This window comes from Lichenostomus cassidix, chromosome 10 (assembly GCF_008360975.1).
Source record: "Lichenostomus cassidix isolate B80296 chromosome 10, HeHo_3.0, whole genome shotgun sequence".
Taxonomy (NCBI): Eukaryota; Metazoa; Chordata; class Aves; order Passeriformes; family Meliphagidae; genus Lichenostomus; species Lichenostomus cassidix.
In genome coordinates this window covers 17346494-17365590 of record NC_139491.1, presented here as the reverse complement: position 1 = coordinate 17365590, position 19097 = coordinate 17346494, and the positions used below count along the sequence as shown (strand labels likewise).

The following is a 19097-nucleotide window of genomic DNA, read 5'->3' as shown; positions in this document are numbered from 1 at the left end:
CCCAAATATTCATTAGTGAGGTGGAGAATATTAATTTGAAGACAGCTCAGCTCTGGTTTGTGTGTTAAGGCTCAACAATGAACATTCTTTCTAGAGTCAAGGGCATATAGACAATTATGTTGAAACAAAAAAGGCTGTTTTTTGATGATTATACAATACTGTATTTTGCCAGAGATTGCCCATAGCAAAATTTGAAAGTCCTAAGAACATAAAGCCACATCATAGGATCACATTGGTGTCGTCATTGTCCTCTTCTTAAGGATTGTTAAATAGTCTTTAGTTAGGACTGATGAGCGAATGTTTAATCTGACTGGTGTCATAAATGATCTGAACTGGCACAATTGCATAGTGCTCCATATATTTGTTCACAGGCATTTTTCTCTCATCTCACTTTTTTACAAATACTTGTTAAATACTGAGTTATGCAGAGTACTGGAAATTATATGCCTCTTTCAAATTGTTCGGATATTTAGTATGGATCTTAAAATACATGCAAGAATAGCATTCAGTGGCTTAGAAATATAGAAAATATTATATGTCAATTGTAATGAAAGTGCAAGTTGAATTGATACCAAGCCCACAGAGTTGCTGACTAGAGGATTTAATTTTTGAATGTGCTGGGTAGGTATCTCAAATATGAAGCAGTTGAAAGCTGCAAATTCTTAACATTCCTAATTCTACTTCACTGTCTTTTTGGTACTTCAGAAAATTACTCTTTGCAGTGGAAGATAGAATTGACTTGAAGAAGGAGTAGAACTGAGCTTTTTTGATCAGGTCAAGATGACACTGGCTTATTTTAGCAGTTCTCAGAAGATGCTTTTTCCCTATATGAGACGTGCTTGGTATCAGTAGTTCAGGGAGAGCTTGTGACATATCTGCAGAATTGCAAAGGAGGTTTGTACATTGGTCAGAGTAGCTGAGAGCTGAGTTTTGTGTTCAGTTTTGAGCTACAATTGACATGGGGTGTGCCCTCCTGGGTGTGTAGGTTTTAAGCAGGGGAAGAGTCTCAGATACAAGAAACTGTTGGAGCCTGAGACACGCTTGTTCTCCTGTGCAGCTGTTGGCTTCTGATGGGAAAGTATCTTAGCGTGTGCTCTTACACTTCTATTAATAGTCTCTTGCCCAGTCTCAGTGGAGGATTGGAATGCACTGTTTTCAAGGACTCTGGAATTGGGTCAGTTTTGAGACCACAGAGGGAGAAGGGTTACTAGCTCAGGAAGAGGGGAGGTGCTTCTACTGCTTTTTCTGTATGGCTGCTGGGGGGTGTTTCTATGCTCACTGTTGGGTAAGAAGATAATGGTCTAAAAGGGCTGTTTATTTCTTCCCCTGTGCCTTCAACTGTGGATTTGGGGAAGGAAGGGTAATTTTGGTCATTGGTCTTTCATAATTCTGTGACTGGCTTCAGTTTTTAAGAGTGAAGCCCAGACAGTGCATCACAGGACCCAAGAACCTCCCAGCCACAGCAGCTTTCCAAAATGCTGAGGTATTATTACATGAACACACTGCCACTGAAGGAACAATTGGAGTTCATTTTACTTACGTGATTGAACAGAGCAGTTAATTAAGGAGCACAGATTTCACCTTGTGTCTGTTTGAGCCCTGGCTCTACACAGCACATCTGCTCTTCCCAAATAGCCTTGGACTGTTAAAGTTCAGGGTTTTGTTCATGTTGATATTTATGCATGTTGTTGGGTTTTGACTGGATCTTTGGCAATTTTTCTTTTGAACAATTTTATTCCGGTTGTTAAAATCTTCAGTGTATTATTTTTGTTGCTGTTAGTAGCTTTTTTTACCTGTTGATTTCAGGTGATTACAGCTCCTATTTGAACATTCTGTCTCATGAAAGAGAAGGCTGATTTGTATTATTTGATGAGATGGAAGGAAGGAAATTTTTAGACTTAAGTGGATATATTAAAATATAAAATGTTTTCTTCCTAATTAAAAAAAAGCAATTTAGTATATTCAGTGTCTTTAATCAGTGACAACCATTTTAGAATATTTTTTACAATTAGAAGCCAGTTTTTCCCACTATTTGCTGTATGCAGGTGTTCTGCAGAAAAATGAAATTCAATTCTCAGGTTAAGTACTGTATGTAGTTTCTGTTTAAGAAAAAAAGCCCTTGTAAGAATGCTCAAATTAGCTGGTTTAGGATAAAAATATCTTTCCTATGAGTGCCTACTACTAAATTTTAGTTAAGTATATCCAGTTAGAAAATAATAAATTCCCTACACAAATGAAGCCTACCACCACACCCCCCCAGAGTAACTGTTACTGTTAGATAGGAAATTTGAAGTAGTCAGGGGTGTTAGTTTTCACAGTAAAAATCTTCCCAGTTCTTTCTCTCATGTTCATAAAAAAAAAAAAAAAAAAGGAAACAAGAACAAAACAGGTGAGGAGAAAAATAAATATTTTCTTCAGTTATTTAAGACTTTTGTAAATGGAACATGAATGCTTCATTTATTAGTTCAGTATGAGCTTTCCTTACCCAAGGCTTAATTAGCAATTTCTATCATGCAAAGCAATATGTAATCTTTCTCAGGAACTTGTGCAATTTGTCTGATATTTCAACAAAAAATAAACTCTGACTTGTGAGAACAGGAAAACAAATGCTGTGAACCTTTTCCAGGTTCTGTTGGTTGCTGAGCTGTGACCTCTGCAGTGCAGGTTGGCGAGGAAGAGGCGTGGGGGATGACTGATGTTCACAGATGGGCTCTAATGCCATTGAGCCAGCTGGGCTAGGAAAAGTGCATTCCCAGGGCTGCTGGTACTGTGTGGGACCTGGAAACTTCCTTCTGCAGCAGCATCCATGATCCAGCTGGGAAGTCCTACCCTGCAATGCCATCAGGCACCTATCTGAATGCCCAGACTGCTCCCACAGTTTCCCAGCTTTTCCCTTGCATTCTATTCTAATTAATTATATCTTTCCTTCAGCTTTTGGAGGAAGATGGGGTTGTACTGGGATTATCTCACACTCAACTTCTTGTTCCCAGAAAACAGCCAAAAGCTCAATGACACTGAGAGGTACTTTTTTTGGCTAGTGTGTGTTTATATTGTTACTCTCTGACCTTGTAAAGGATCAGCTGCTGCCTGAAAGGTGTCCTTCTAGTTTAATCTCTTCAGAGTTTAAATGTTCACTCTTCTAAAATTAGTGCTCTTTCAGGGTCTAACTCTAGAACTGCCTTAGTTTTTGCTGTAGGATTTCCTAGCTGGCAAGGGTACATTTTAAAAAAAAAAAAAATTAATTTTTTTACTTAAAGGTGTTCATTTGCTACTGTGTTGTTACTTTCAACATTGGGCACAAACACTAACAAATGACAAGAAACAGAGGTGGAAAACTCCAGAAGGCAGAAGTTAGAAAATATGATGTAGTAGTAATTGACAGTGGCTTAAATGATTGTGCTAGAAATGTGATATGATTGCACAGAAGGCCAGGTGCATGTGCTGAGAAACCTCGGGTGGGCAAGGCAGATGGGAATTCAGTGGAGTTCTGACATGATGGCCAGGAGGAAACTGCTTGGCTTCATTGCTTCAGTTTCATGCTAGAGGGTCTCTTTGGTTGCAATAAATTGAAGGAATTTCAAAAGGGAGGCAGATTTAAAACTGTCAGGAATTGACAGTAATAATGGGGGGAAAAAAATCATGTTAAAGGTGCAGCTTCAGGTGAGATGCTGGTTCAGCTGAAAGGCACCAGAGTTGTGGAAGAACAGCGGAATTCTTGTTCCCCCTCTTCTGTAAGAGGATGGGATGCTTTCTGAGCCTCTTGATGCCCCAGTATTTTACTGGGCATCTCTTTCATTGCAGTGAGTGGCTTTTTAGTACTTGGTAGTTGTCATCTTGCTTTGGGAGTAGCAGGAAGGGAGAGGCACAGTATCACATCATTTACATAATTCCTGTATTTTTTTGTAATAAGTGGATGCTAACTGTTTTTGAGTGTTACTTCCCATTGCTTTCCTAGGGATCCTTTGCTTGTTCAGATTTGCATATCTGTTTCCCTTCACTCTCTTGTGAGGAAGCATAAGGAAAGTGAAAGAAGGCGTATTTTATTCTAGTATTTTTGGGTTTTTTTGTTCTCTGGCTCTTACCTAAAATTACTAAAAACAGAAAGAACTAATTAGTTCCCTTGGCATCATGAGGATTGCTACTCCTCTTGTCTGGATTGTACTTAGTTAAAAGATGTTCTACTCTTTGCTTCTCAATGATAAGATCTTAATTACTTCTTAATTTGTTACACATACAAGGGAATATTGAGATACCCAAGTTTCTCTCTTCAAAAGCACAGTACATAATTTCTGCTACGCTCAGCTCACTGCTTTGCAGGAATGTGTTTTTTGTCCATCAGGTTTGTGGGTGTTATTAACAGACCAGCAGGTGCACTTTGCATGGTATAAATGGTTGGGGCTGTTAGGTAGGTAGCAGATGGGAATAGCATTGGGAAAACCAACTGTGCTTGGGAAATTGTTTTTGGAATATCTCCTCTGATAATTCACTATTGTTGAAAAGTAGCTTTATAGTGGCAAACTTTAGAGAGCTGTTTGTATGCAGCTGGGACTAAATTTACAGACTGTCTTTCTCTGACTCGCTAAAAAGCTAAGGATTGACAACCCCTTTCATCCTGCATTATCCAGTGTAGCTTTTAACTCCAAGAAAACTATGTTCACAAATTGATGCTCTGCTCCTTTGGGGTTGGTGCAGAAACATTAAATTGTACTAAAATATTCATATGTGAGTGCATTTAGCTGAAAGCAATTGATGTGCTTTTCCCTGGAGAGAGGGGAAAAAAACTGCTGTATGGCCCTGCACTCCAGCAGACACCCTAACCATGCTTAAGAGTAATTACATAGCTTGGCTGATCAAAGGTTCTTAAAGTGAAAAAGAAACTGTAGTTGGGCTATAGTTTAGTAATGTGTGTTTCTTGAATGGAATGTGTTCAGCTGCATCAAAGCAGTACATACTGGAGAAGTGTGTGATATACAGTGTAATAGAGATGAACTACTGTCAAGCCAGAAAATATTTTATTGGGTTAATAGCTTGTAATTGGAAGGAATCTCTTGTACAAAGCAGTTTTGATCACAAAGATTTCCTTCTGATTGCATTGTCCTTTCACTCTTGCAAAGAAAATAAAATATCTAAGCTGCCTTTAAAAAGAATGTGTGTGCTAGAGTGGTTTATTAAACTGGCTTGCTTAAAAGCATGCCATTGGTAGGATGATAAATTGATGTGCATTGGAGGTTTTCAGCATAATTCAAAAATTGTCATAAAAATCAATAGCAGCTGACAACATGCTTGCAAAGTAGCTACCTCAGCTTGTGGGGCACCTGTGGCTGCACTGTTGTCTGTCACAGCACCCTTCAAAGGCACTGGCAGTTGAAATAAAAACTGTTCTTGTAGTTCTCTTAAGCAAATGTCCCCTAACTGCCCCAAGGCAGCCTAAGGCATGTTTAAATATTCTCATAAGTATAAATGAAGTAATAATCATATGCCACAAATTATTCTATAAACAATTGGAAGAGCCTGTATGCACAAGAAAATAACTGGATTGGTATATTGGTAATTGCAATCATCCACATATAGCACTCTTGTGCATTTATCCAGACAGCATGTAACTGGCTGTATGGATTCTGGAGCCAGATGTGCAGATTTGTGCCTGTGAAGTCTGCCAGTATATAAGTTAGATATGTTTGAAGCAGAAATAGATTTTAGGGAATGGCTAAGGAGGATTTTTTTCAATTTAATGATTAGCATGTAATGATTCTGTAAGACAATACCATGGTCATTTTTGTTGAAAAAAATGTAAGTCTAGATGAATACTTTAACTAGCAACTGAGAAAGTAGATTTTTGATTTGGAATTTTGTCTTCAAAAGGGATGAATTTGGGAGTTGGGGTTGTGGGGTTTTTTTTAGGGTGGTGGTGATGCAAATCTGTGCTTATAAACTTGGGGATCTCTGTCAGGATCTGGATGTTTTGTGGCAGGACAAATTCAAGCACCCTTGGCCTTTGTGCCAGTTTGCTGGCAGTCACCTTGTGCTGCTGCTGTAGCCCTCGTGAGAAGCTTTATGGGTGCTGGTGCCCCCCTTCACATCTGCCCACTGCTGATGTACCATGCCCTTCCAGCAGCAGCACATCTGCAGCGTTGGTACTTCCTCATGGTGCCTCCTTGTCCTCTGCTTCGCACAGTCTTAGGCTGTTAGCTCCATCCCGTGTCCTGTGCCATGTGTGCCCTCCATTCTGCTCTTCCTTGCCATCAGCTCTCTTCTCTGGTGTCCTTTCCCTCTGCTGATGTCTGCCAGCCACTTCATAAAACAATACTTGTGGCATGGCTGTGATGCATGTACAGTATTTCCCTGTATATACTGTGATGCATGTACAGTATATTCATAGTAACTTCATGTGAAATGAAGTTACTATGAGCAAAGACAGTTTTCTAACCTGATGTCATGTCCTTATACCACCAAAACTTTCACTTCCTTGACTTCAGTTGCTTTGGAACTTCATTTGTATCAGACAGTGCAGTGAATCCCTTGGTCTGGAATGTGTATGTTGTTTTGTTGCCCATTCTCGTGTGGCACAGAGCTGGCAGCAGCCCTTCAGTGAAAATCTGCCTGTGCCCAGCACCAGGGAGTTGATAAATGCTGCTCCTTGTCCTGGACTTTGCTGTAAGTGCCTGTAATTGTGGGCTGTGGATCAGCTGCCTGACAGCAGTAATTAGAGCAACTTCCAGGGTTCCAAAAAGCTGGAGCTTGAAGTTGGTGTAAAGCCATGTCTGGCCCCTGAGAGGTGTGACCCAGACTGATTCATCTGTTCTGTGCTTGGCATGGGTCTCCTGCCCAGATGAGCTCTCAAGGACTGTGATCTCCTTCCAGAACTTGCTGTGCTCTGTGCAGCCATGGCCCAGCAAGCTCTGCAAGGGACTCTGCCCTGGCATACCCAGCTGCTTTCTGCTTCCTCCCTCACTGGCTTCACAGGGCTGACCTGGGACTTTGAACTCTGACACAGCAGTGATAGGACTCAGCAAAAGGCCTGATAGAAGTTAGTGATTTCAGGGAAAATATCAAAAGAAGGTTATTACTCTGAAAATAAATAAGGACTTGAATTTCTAAATGCTTTATGACCTTTCTGGATGACCAGTTGAATTCTCTTAGTGGACAGCAGTGAACAGTCCTGAATCATCATTGTTTAGACATTGTGGGTCCTTTGTGTCCCTTCTACTGAACTGTAGAATAGATTTACACTAATATTTAAACAGTCAAGTCTCTTTTACAGCATAGAACTATTGATAAGGACCCTGCTGTCCTGAGTGTCCTCTGTATGAAAGCGTTGCTGAGGTGATCTCCCATCAGGGTTAGAGCTCACTGAAAGGACCAGTTGGCTGAGCCAGGGAGCCAAAAGCACATAACCTAGAATGCCATGGCCTAGATGCATAAAAAATGCTTTTGGACAAGCCTGGTGATTTACAAATGTCCTTTAAATGAAACATCCTTGTCTTTCCTAGATATTTTAATAGAATATATTCATAGGCATCTGGCTCCTGGTTAGCTGGATTCTTTCCAAAGACTGAACTTCACAATGTTAAGCAGGCTGATAAGAGTATCTGGTAGTCTGTATGACTGGCACTTAATGAATTGCTCTAAAAAAAAAAATCAAATTACAGTAATGTGTCTTTAAAAAGAGCTTGTATTAAAGACAGCATGATGTTAGAATAATTTCTCCTGTAACATCTGTTCTTTTATTTGGTATAATTAAAATATTGCATTCTTACCATGCGTTCTAATGTGGACATATTATGTTACATTGCAGCTGTGGTTAAAATGGATTGACCTCCAATAGTAATCCACTTGGTAAAAGCCTACTGAGGCCAAGGAGTTTCTGAGTGTGTTCACCAGCTGTGGGGTTTTGTGGAAGTACATGGACCAGATTCCGTGTTTCAATTACAAAGGAAGCTTTTTTGATTGGAAATACTTCATCCCTGCTTTGTTTCCCCTCCCCTCCAGTTTTTACAGGAGAGAAAATTTCATAAATTTCACTTATCTATTCCTATGTTAAAAAACAATATAATGTGTGGAGTCTGTAGCTGTAGAAACACCAGAAAGCAATAGCCTTTTTTTCTTTAATTGATGTAATGACTCTGAGGCCTGTATGGCAGAAGCATCTGTGGGTCTGTGTTTGAACACCTTGGTTTGCCAGTCTCCCCTGTAGGTCTGTGCATGTCCCACAGCTGGGCTTGGCTCTGCCATGCTAAAAGCCACTTAACTGTAATGCAGTTGCAGCTGCACAGATTGTTTTTGACCCTCTTAACCTCCCTGGCCCCCAAAATTATGTATTGAATAAAATTAGATTTATATTTTCTTAGATATGGAACACCCTTGGTATTTTTAAAAGAGAAAGTCTGTTAGTATTTGAAGTTGTGTCTTTTCTAAGCACTTGTGAAGTACCACCTTTTGACTGCTTTTGACAGATGAGCCCCTAACTAAATTTGTGTTAATTTTCTGTTATTGAATGAATTGGTGAAAAGTACTTTCTTTGGGTTTTTTTTTTCTGCAACATTAGCTAAAGACTACAGCTCTGACTGCTGCTTGGACTTGTGGTGCTGGAAAAACTGTCAGGAAACTGAAATACATTTGGTTTTGGATAGATGATAGAATGGATGACTTTCAGCCCAAGGAGAAGTCAGACTTTTGAGCTGTGAATAAAACAGCTGATACAGATCTATTTACCTATAAATTTTCATCTCTTTTTAATGTAGGACTTTGGAGATGTGAAACTGGGAGCCCCAAAGTGTAAAGATGTACTGCATGTTGGTGTTCCTTCTGTGCTCCCTCTGTGGGGGTGAAGGAAAGCTTCATGGCATGTGGACATGGAGGGTTGGGGTAAAGAACAGAAGCTGCAGGTGTGCAGTGCATCAGCCCACTTGGGTACCTCAGATGTTTATCCTGCTGTATAGGGAACCTTTCAAAAGTTTAACACCCAAATTTCAGCTTTGTGCATTCTGTTTTAGTTAAGGCTCTATGGGGCTTCAAACAAAAGCCTTAGTTTGCTCTTCAGGCAACTGCATTATCCATTTGTAGGTTATCTTGCCTAATATTTGCACTGGGAATCTCCAGGGTCATGGATAACATGGATTGCTCTGTCCTTTAGCTGAGCAGTGTTGTATGTTTTTGATGCAGACTTTATTTTTATTTTTTTTTTCCCCCTCATCTGTCTTTGCCAGATGCTCCTTTGGGATTCTCCTTTTGCAGTCACACTGCATCTCCTGGTGGGGAAGGAGACCAATCATCAGCTGCCTTTAGTATTGAAAACTACTGTAATGTAAAAACTGCTGCATGTAATTGATTTGGATTAAGGTTTGTGAGAGCTTAACTGAGGCTGTGGTGTGGGTACCAAAAATGCCTCTCATGTGTTTTTTTTTTTCTAGGAACTTTATATTGCTGTGGGAATATCTGGAGCAATCCAACACTTGGCTGGAATGAAAGACAGCAAGGTATGTAAAGGTAGATGTACTAGAAAAGTTTTTTGAGGAAGGGAGTGGGTTGACTCCCTTGCTTTTGCGTCAGTGCTTTAGATGGTTTCCTGACTTTTCTGCTACTTTAAAACACACTTTGGCAAACAAAACAAGGTAACTGTGGCAAAACATCTCACTCAGTAGAAAAATCTTTGCACTGCAACCCAAAGTATCAGTAGAAGCAGCTAATTGACTTTGTTTAAAAAAGCCCCAACCCAAAGCACATATGCCTGAATTCTATACAATAGTTCCATTTGCCTTATTCCAGACTATGACATATTAATTCATGCATAACAATGCGCAATTTGAATTATGAACTTACTATTCCATAAAGTAAAAGATGTCTCTGACATTCCTGCATTTAGCCATTCAAATGGAAACCTGCTATAAAATGGCAGTAAAAGTTTAAAAGGTTTAACTCGTTAGTTGCCAAAGCAAATAATCCAAAATCGGAATTGCCAGTTTGGTCCACAGTGCAGTGTTTGGAAGGAGAAGCAGAGTTACCTGCTGACTGATACTATCAAATGCCAGACGTCAAAAACTGGAGGTACTGCCTCCCTACAGTAATTTTAAAAAAAGGATATGTATTTTTTTTTCTGTTTTCAGAGAAAGAACTTAACCAAGCCACAACTTTGAATAGTTTCTAAAGCTGAGGAAAAGGGTTGCAAAACTTTGCAGGTAGTTTCTTGTGTTTAACCAGCGACAGACCAGGGAGTTTGTGACTGGTAATTGTCCTCACAAACCAGCCTGTGTGGTAGGATGATCTCTGTTTTCTTACAATTTTTTTTTCTCATATATTATTTAAATATTTGAGGGGGAAAATCAAGTAAGCTTTCTAAAAGCAGGGACTCAAGTGGTATTAGTTGATGCAGTGGAGAAAAAACAACCAAATTCAAAATGTAAGGTTAAGTGATGGGCAGGGGGGGTGAAGGTCACTGTTGAGGAGTGGGAATTGCAGCAGTGCATTCCCAGTGGCTTTAGTGGAACAGTGTTGCCATAGTGTGTAGCACAGGCAAAGTCCAGGGGCAGCACTGCTGCCATGGCCACCTTGGCTCCTCCGGACACTGCTGGGCCACAGTGTCACAAATGTCTTAGTTTTGAGTTCAGTTTCCAGCTGTGCCCTTTGATGAGTGAGGAGCTGGGCAGGTGGGATGAGCAGCAGCCACTGACTGAGAATGGGATAGTGAAAGCTGCTTAAGTCTTGTTCTGACCCTCTGTGTTTTTATCTGCTGCCTTATCTCAGTTAAGACTGCCAGCAACACTGGGAACCTCTGACTTGAAGTGCCAGAATTTCCTTTAATGTAAAAATATTGAGCAGTGATATTATCCTGTGCTATAACAGTAAAACCTCTGCTTTTCTGCCTTTTCCAATACCATGTTTGATGTTCTGCTACAAGAAATAAGGACAGATGAAATTTGTTGATATGAGATGCATATTTAATCCTTCCATTTCTCCCACATCTCCTTTTTTTTTTTAGTGTAAATGAATGTGTGTGTTGTAAAATTCAGATTTAGTTATTGGTATTTGGAATGTGTTCTGCCATCCTTTTAGCTGAAGCATTTAGGTGGAGTTGTTACGGAAAAGATCCAGTTTTCCCAAAGAAAGAATTGTGCAGCTGTGGGAGCTCTCTGGAGCATCCCCTGTCCTCCCAGACCACTCTGAATTATCTGGCATTGTGAACTTGTACACTTCAGGATATGTTTTCCAAAGCAGTCAGATGCTTTCTACCAAGTGAAATGTATAATTTATTTGTTCTTTTACAGCAAGGTAAAAAATGCAGCTTCTGAGGAAACCTGGACAATCATTGTTGCTTTCTTTCCTTATTTCTAATTTCCTCATGAGACAGTTCCCGTATCTTTTCTTTCTCAGAGATTTAACTCACAAAGTTCTGTTGTGAGCAAGGTGATGATGCTTTTGCTGCTTACCTGAGTGAGCAATGAGGTAGGGAACCAAATCTTACTGAAGTTACTTCAGCTGAAGGAGGCAGAGGAAGGACTTGGCTACCAAAGCAAAACTTCAGACAGTTTTGCAAGCAACTGGTGTTAACTATTTTTGTGCTAAGGACAGAGCTGGCAGCCCCTGTGGATGGTTCTGCAAGGCAGAAGTTCTGCAGGGCCTCAGTAGGGTCACAGAAAGTCTTCACTGAGCCAGTATCCTCAGGGATCACAGCCTGGATTTGCTTCCTGCACTGCAGCTTGTCAGGGGAGGCTTACACTTGCAAAAAGGGGTAGCTGAAATAAAACCAGTAAAGCTCTGGGGAAAACATTTAAAGGGCAGCATTGCTGCAGCACTTGCAGGTCCTTGGCTATGAGCTGGCCAGAGGGCAGGGGCAGTACTCTGCTCTGGGTACTGCCTGCTTGCATGTGTGATGGGGTCCTTTACAGGGACTCTCAGGGGACAAATGGCCTGCCAAGAAATAACATTTCTGTGGGTCTAAAACCACAGGGTTTGTAAACTTTTCTCTTTTGAGTTACTGCCACTAGGCCCATGCTTACTGAGCCATCAATTTTGTTGGACAAGTACTTTCAGTGGAGGGAGTAAAACAGACAAGTGGAGCGTGGCTCCCTGGCTATGGGAGGGTAAGTGCCTCAGCTGCCTGTTGGGTTAGAGCTGCCCCAAATCATTGCTCCCACTGGCAGCATGGAGGTGGGCAGGCACTGCCCCAGTGCTGTGCTTTGGGCCCTTGCTTGTTGTAAGGCTCCTTCTGTGAGCTGCTGGGTTTAGTTTAGGATTCTTTTCCCTTCCTCTGTGGAGTGCTCCCCATCCTGCTGAAGATTTTGATGTGGACACCCATCCATGCTTATTTTGCTGGAAGCTGTCACAGATGATTTACCTGCGTTGGCAGAGTTTAAACCAAGACGTTTTTGGGTTCATTGTGTTGGGATTTATTGTGCTGTTTTCCTCTGTCTGACAAACTAAATGATGTGTCCCATTGTAAGTACAGAGGCCTTTGGGCAGGGCTTTGTTTGTTATAACTGCTGCCTCCAGGTTAGTTCTGCAATGGTGCAGCTTAGAATGTGCAGATAATTCTTTGTAGTAATTTTTTTTCTCTAGACTTTTCAACACAGAAGGTTTCAACGCAGAGATACATTATAATCAGCAGGGAAGGGATGTGTGGGTTTGTTTTTTGTGTTTATTTGTGGGTTTTTTGGGGTTTTTTTTCTGTTTGTTTGTTTTTAAGAGGGATTGTGGTATGTGGAGGTGGGGAGGTGCTTGTTTTTGAAATGAAAAGTAGTTAAATGTCCTGATCCTTGTCTTCTGCTTCTGGGGGGTTGGAGAGAATATAGCCCATTTCTGGCTAAAACCTGGCACTGTAATCCAGAGGTTGATTATTCCCTAGATTGACATGGTGCTTTACCTTTGCTTGCAGACCATTGTTGCTATTAACAAGGATCCAGAAGCTCCAATTTTCCAGGTGGCAGACTATGGACTGGTAGCAGACTTATTTCAGGTGAGGCTAAACTTGATGTGCAGGATAAATCTGGGAGAGCTAACAGGAGCTTACGTAATATAATGAGTGTTAACGATGTCTGTGTGAGGGTGTTTGCTTTGGGTTGTTTAAGAATTTGCTTTCTGATGTCATGATCTGCATGCTTAAAATTGAATCCCTACAAGTAGGTTGTGTTGAGAGGGTGTCATAGCCAGCCTGCCTCGATTCTGGTTTCCTGAGGTTGAACCAGTTTGGAAATAACTGCACATAAGTACTTGCATGTATTTTTAAGCTTCGTAAAGTTTGGAAGTAGAGAACTGGCAGGAGGAGTGTTTATTTCTGCCTGGGCTTGCTGCCTCACTGAGCTATGCCCAGGAGGAGCTTGCAGTTCCCTCTGGAGCCCCGAGCTGTGAGCCAGCCCTGTCCCAGTGCCTGTGTGTCACTGCCTGTGTGTGGCCACACGTGTGATGGTGGGAGTGTCACGGCTCTGTGGAGGCCTGGGCAGAAACTCTGCCAGCACTTAATGCCATTGCTGAAATAATGCCCGCTGGCTCCGTGGTGAGCACGGGCCTCTTTGTAAGCCAGAGTCACATTCTGAAGAAACACCATGTAGACAATTTCCTTAATAAATTTTGTACGAATGCATTATTTCCACCTAATGGAAATGTAGCTCTCTTAAATAATTAAGAGGCTTTATTCAGCAGGAGAGAAGTGGGGAGTGCTGTGAGCTGGGGTGACCCACAGCCCCTGGAGTGGTGTGCTGGGTGGGAAGGTAGGCAGTGTAATTGCAGGGCTGGGAACTGCACAGGGCCAGTTTGAGGGGGTCAGAGGGGAACATGCACTACCCTGGCACTGGTGTTTGCAGGCGGTGCCAGAGATGACGGAGCTCCTGAAGAAGAAGTGAGTGCTGCTGATGGGACCCTGCACTGTGGAGTAAGGACAAATAAAGGATTTTACTGGAAAGAGGTGGGGTCACTGTGATGTTGGGATGGTTGTTTTTTGGTTTTTTTTTTTTTTTTTTTTTTTTTGGTGGTCAATTGCATGGCACATGGAATGTGGTGGGGTGGAAGAAAGCAAGACAGGTAAGGCAGGTAAGAGAAGAATGCAAGAGGGATACAAGGCAAGAGGCAGTATGTATTTGTCAGTGTTTATTCCCATCTCCACACCCCTCCCAGCCACACTCAGCCCCTGGGTAGGGTCAGGCTGGGGAGCCAGGCTGGGCCCAAGCTGTCCAGCAGCTGTCCTGCCCCTGGACACTATGGGCTTTGCTGGCCCTGGACTGGTGGAAGTTCCACGGTGTTCCCGGCAGAGTCTATTTGTCCTTCCAGGCACTGTGGGTCCGTGTTGGCCTAAGACTGCCGGAAGGTCCATTGTTCCCAGATGGCCAGCATAGGTCCCAGCTGGCCCAGAGCTGGTGCCAGGGCAGGTAGGTCATGTGCCACAGATACTGGTGAGCAGAGGCGATGCTGGCCTTGCCCTGGGCTGGTGGCCATTGCAGAAGATGCCACAGGTTGCCTTCAGCACTGCTACCGTGCCCGCGGCAGCCTCGTGGGCCAGCGTGGTGCACATGTCCCCCACAGGAGTCCCCATTCCCCCAGGCTGGCCCTACGCCTCAGGAACTCTGCCCAGCCGTGGCTCCGGGGGCCCCAGCGCCCCATACTTCTCCTCAATCACTGGGGCACCTTGGGGACAGTCGAGAAGTGGCTTGAGCTGGAAGACATCCAGGCTCTCCTGGTTCCTGCGGTTGTAGACGCTGAGCCGGTGGCCCAGGTCAGGGCTGGCCCCCACCGAGCCCGCCGGGCTGGGCAGCTTCAGGTTGACGGGATCGAGCCCCTTCTGTGCCAAGCAGGCCTCTTCCGACAGGGAGGAGAGCAGCTCCTGCACCACGGCGTGAGCCACGCGCTGCCGGCCGGGCGCCAGCTCGGGCCTCGCCCCTGCCGCAGCGTCGGCAGGCTCCTCGCAGGCCGTGCTGCAGTCCGGGGACGAGCCCAGGGTCTGGCTGCTCTCGCTGCAGCCCCGCGTCCCCGAGCTGACGGTGGAGCGTGAGGCGCTGCCCGACGTGATGCTGGCAGAAGTCCCGGTGCTGCCCAGCCGCAGCGGCACCTCCACCGTGAACAGCTCCGACGAGATATTGGGCCGGTGCACGTCGATGGCAGCTGTGGTCACCACGCAGATGGCTGCCTCGGGGACTCCGCTGTCTGCAGGGACAGAGCACAGAGGCAGCTGAGAGCCCAGCTGTGGGCAGGGACACTGGGGAGTGGCTAGAGAGGGGTATAGAGAGCTACAGAGTTCCATGTATAATGCTTTGTACCTACATGTACACAAAGCCACTGGAGACAGAGTAACACACCCTTTTTCTCTGTAACATCTAGCTCTGTATATAGGGGAAACACCTGTAACTTACCCTGTACGCCTATATATGTGTATATATACAGTCACTCCCACATACAACCACCTATACGTTTAGTCATCTAGATAAGGGGTATGTATGCATAGGGAATTGCATCTATAATCTGTTCTAACTGCGTATGTACATGGACAGGCAATAGGTACTTAAAGGCCACAGTCCCTCCCTTTAATTATCTGGAATAGCTACTGCTACATCAGCATGCAAACACCAACATCCCCCTCAGTTGTACTCATTTTTATATGTGTATGTGTGTGTGTATCTATAGGTATATAAATATATATATATAGACACAGACACACACACATTAGACCTCCACATTAACCCCCCACTGTATTTAGACAGTTTTGAGCTTATGCATACATGGCTTTTATGTGGCTCCTTCTATATATGCTGGGGATGTATAGACAGGGCTACACAGCTATACATAGTGTCACATACTTGTATATATATGTGTATGTATGTGTGTGTATATGTGTATATATATATATATATACACACACATGAGCACACACATTTTTTACATACAATCACATATAGATACCATCTCACATCATTTCATATACACATGATCTTTATATATAGAGATGAGGAATTATGTCTGTATGAGCCCAATATAGAATACATTATACACAGCCCTTCTGTTATACACACACAAGATATAGTGCCCCCTTGGAAGACATACAATTATCCACCGTTAAGTAAAATAGATACAACCTCTCTACCTTTCTATAGAAATGTATACACATTTCTCTGTATCTGTATATATATTTATTGGATAGATATATATGTAACAGATGTAACCTAAACATGAACATACCTCCCTTTATATAGCTATATACACATCTTTAGACTTAGATTTAACTACATGGAGATCCATAATGCAGTATACATACATATGATAGACTATTAATACATGTCCTCCTCTTTAAATACATACAATTGTTATCTATAAATGGAACACACCTGTGCTCTCACACACATGTATACTTACCTTTATATATAAATACATATATTTCTTGTGTGTGTATAGCTGGGGAGCACAGTTACAGGATATATAGAATACATTTTACCTACACCTCCTCCCCCCCTTACAGTCTTTCATATACATATATACACACACACATATATACATACCTTGTTATAGCTTTCCAAGTATGTTATGGAAATCTATAGAGGCTATACATCTGTATATATTGCATACCTCTCTCTCTACATGTGCAGACACACAAATATACAATACATACGTGTATCTACACAGTCAACCCACTTAATTTTATATGTACATAATCTTTATATATAGATTTAACCACAGAGATATGGGGAAGAGCTGTCTTTGCATATTCATACAAGCCCCATATGAAATACATTAGACCTATATGTATATATGTACAGAATTTTTCTACATACATATGTATCTCTGTTACGTGTGTGTGTACAGAAACATAAAAACATATTTTTTTTATATATATATGTGTACTACCTGTAGGACACAGTTGTCATCCTCCCCTTTGAAAACATAATTGTCACTGTTTAAATGGAATCTATACACTTACACATGTATGCTTACCTTTGTGCATGAATATTTATGTCTTATGGTGTGTATCTGTAAATCTGAAATATTTATACAGGGATATATATATATAACATAGATGTATATCAAATAATGTAGGATATACATATTACACTATATAGTAGTATATATAACACTAGATCTGTACATGACGCCCCCAACTTTTATACACGTTAATTATATACATACACCTTGTTATAGATAGTGAAGTTTATTATAGGGCTGTATATACAGGGATATACATCTCTGTATAATACAATATGTACCCTTATATATATCTATATGCACCTCCCCCATTTTATATACATATAATCCATTACCTATACAATGCACACACTGTGGTAGATGGTGCTCCATAAATAATACATTATACTTATGAATATGCAGACATTTTATAGATACACTGTACAGCCCCTCTTTAATTCCATACAATTATTACTTGCACATGCACAGCCTTACCTTTCTGTGTAAATGCACAGACTTGTCACTGTGTGTACATATATGGGCAATGTATTTATACAGACATACATTAGGCCCATACTTGCACACCCAGAGACATATCCATGTTCTATGTAATGCATATTATTCATAGAAAATGAGAGGTGTTTATACACAGATACACCTTTTTAGAGCTCTTCATGTATATTATGGGGATACAGAGAGAGAAATTTGCAACTAATGCTGTATACTTGTATCTATACATGCACATACATATTCTACAGAATATATAGGTATGTAAATGCAGTCTCTCTGCTGCTCTCCCTTTTATATACACATAATCTTTAGCTCTAGATCTCTCCATAGATATGGGCAATATGTGTGTGCATACATGAGCTCCATATAGAGTATGTTACATACACACACACCACATATACATGCACTATAATACATAAGCCCCCCTAAAATATATATAATTTATTACTAAATTTTAAAAAAAATCCACCAATCTCTGTGCTATTTATTTATAAGATGCTGTACATATAAATATGTATAAAAATATATTGTACCTTTACTTGAGCACACACATATATATCTTTACTGCTATCTGTATAATGGAGGCTAATATCAAGGGACATTATATATATAAATATATACATATACACACACAGACACATAAATATAAACATATATTTACATGTATATACACACATCTGTAAGTAAATAGGCTATGCCTGTATATATGTGTATATATATGTATATATGCACTCACACTATATATGTCTATATATATTTGTATACAGAGATATATATATATATATATATATATACACACACACACACAGAGTCTCTCACACACAGTCATTCTATAGAGACATGGGCAATGTGTGTCTGTATGAAGAGACCCCTATAAAATACAGCATACAGACATATGGACATTTGATAGGTGTAACACACCATACTCCCTTTAAATACAGTTTTGTCTTTAAATAGACCACATCCCCCTCATACCATATATATATTTGCATACACATACACAAATTTATTTGTGTATACATACACAGGGAATGCATATATAGGGATATACATATGTAATACATTATACATAACACCAATCATATATATTATGCATATAAAATTATATGTACACACCCCACCCCTTTTAATGTCTATATTATGGGCATGTACAACTATAAACAATACCACATACCTCTAAGTGTGTCTATATATATGTATACATGTATATCTATCTACACACACATATATCTATATATATATAGATATGTATTAAAAATACATAGGTATATAGGTATGTACAGGCTATCTCCCCCCCAGTTTAATATATACATTTATCCAGATGGGGGAATATGCATGTATGTCTACCCCATCTATAGCATACAATGTATATATCTCTAATGCTAACACACACACATCTATATACACACACACATCTATAAACAAGCATATATATATATATATGTATATATACACACACACACATCTATATATATCTTTGAATGCACACATGGAATGTATATACAGGGATATACATATGGAAGAATCATTGCTATATGTGAACACACACACACATTATGTATATATGCACAGACACAGTTTCTCAAAGCTTTCCCTCCTTTTTACACACACCTACCCCTATGCATAGATTCATAGATCTTTATATATATATATATATATATATACATATATATATAGTCCTGTATAGATTTGGGATGTATATAGATAGATAGACA

General features: G+C 40.9%; 2 protein-coding genes across 7 annotated transcripts in view; one reads left to right on the top strand and one right to left on the bottom strand.

Moving 5' to 3' along the window:
- Positions 1–13891, top strand: part of ETFA (electron transfer flavoprotein subunit alpha) — a 29637-nt gene extending 15746 nt beyond the window's left edge. The window contains exons 10-12 of one of the 2 annotated variants that reach the window (XM_085070943.1): positions 9411–9476; positions 12869–12949; positions 13794–13891. In XM_085070943.1, the coding sequence (XP_084927069.1) occupies positions 9411–9476; positions 12869–12949; positions 13794–13832 (186 nt within the window). In that variant the 3' untranslated portion in view covers positions 13833–13891. Of the gene's footprint in view, positions 1–9410; positions 9477–10103; positions 10204–12868; positions 12950–13793 lie in introns of those variants that run through there. The other variant, XM_085070944.1, reaches the window with a different exon arrangement.
- A 170-nt stretch (positions 13892–14061) lies between these two features.
- TMEM266 (transmembrane protein 266) overlaps positions 14062–19097 on the bottom strand; it is an 84893-nt gene continuing 79857 nt past the window's right edge. For all 5 annotated transcript variants that reach the window (XM_085070933.1, XM_085070937.1, XM_085070936.1 and 2 more), the window contains one exon: positions 14062–15126. In XM_085070933.1, the coding sequence (XP_084927059.1) occupies positions 14534–15126 (593 nt within the window). In that variant the 3' untranslated portion in view covers positions 14062–14533. The remainder of the gene's footprint in view (positions 15127–19097) is intronic.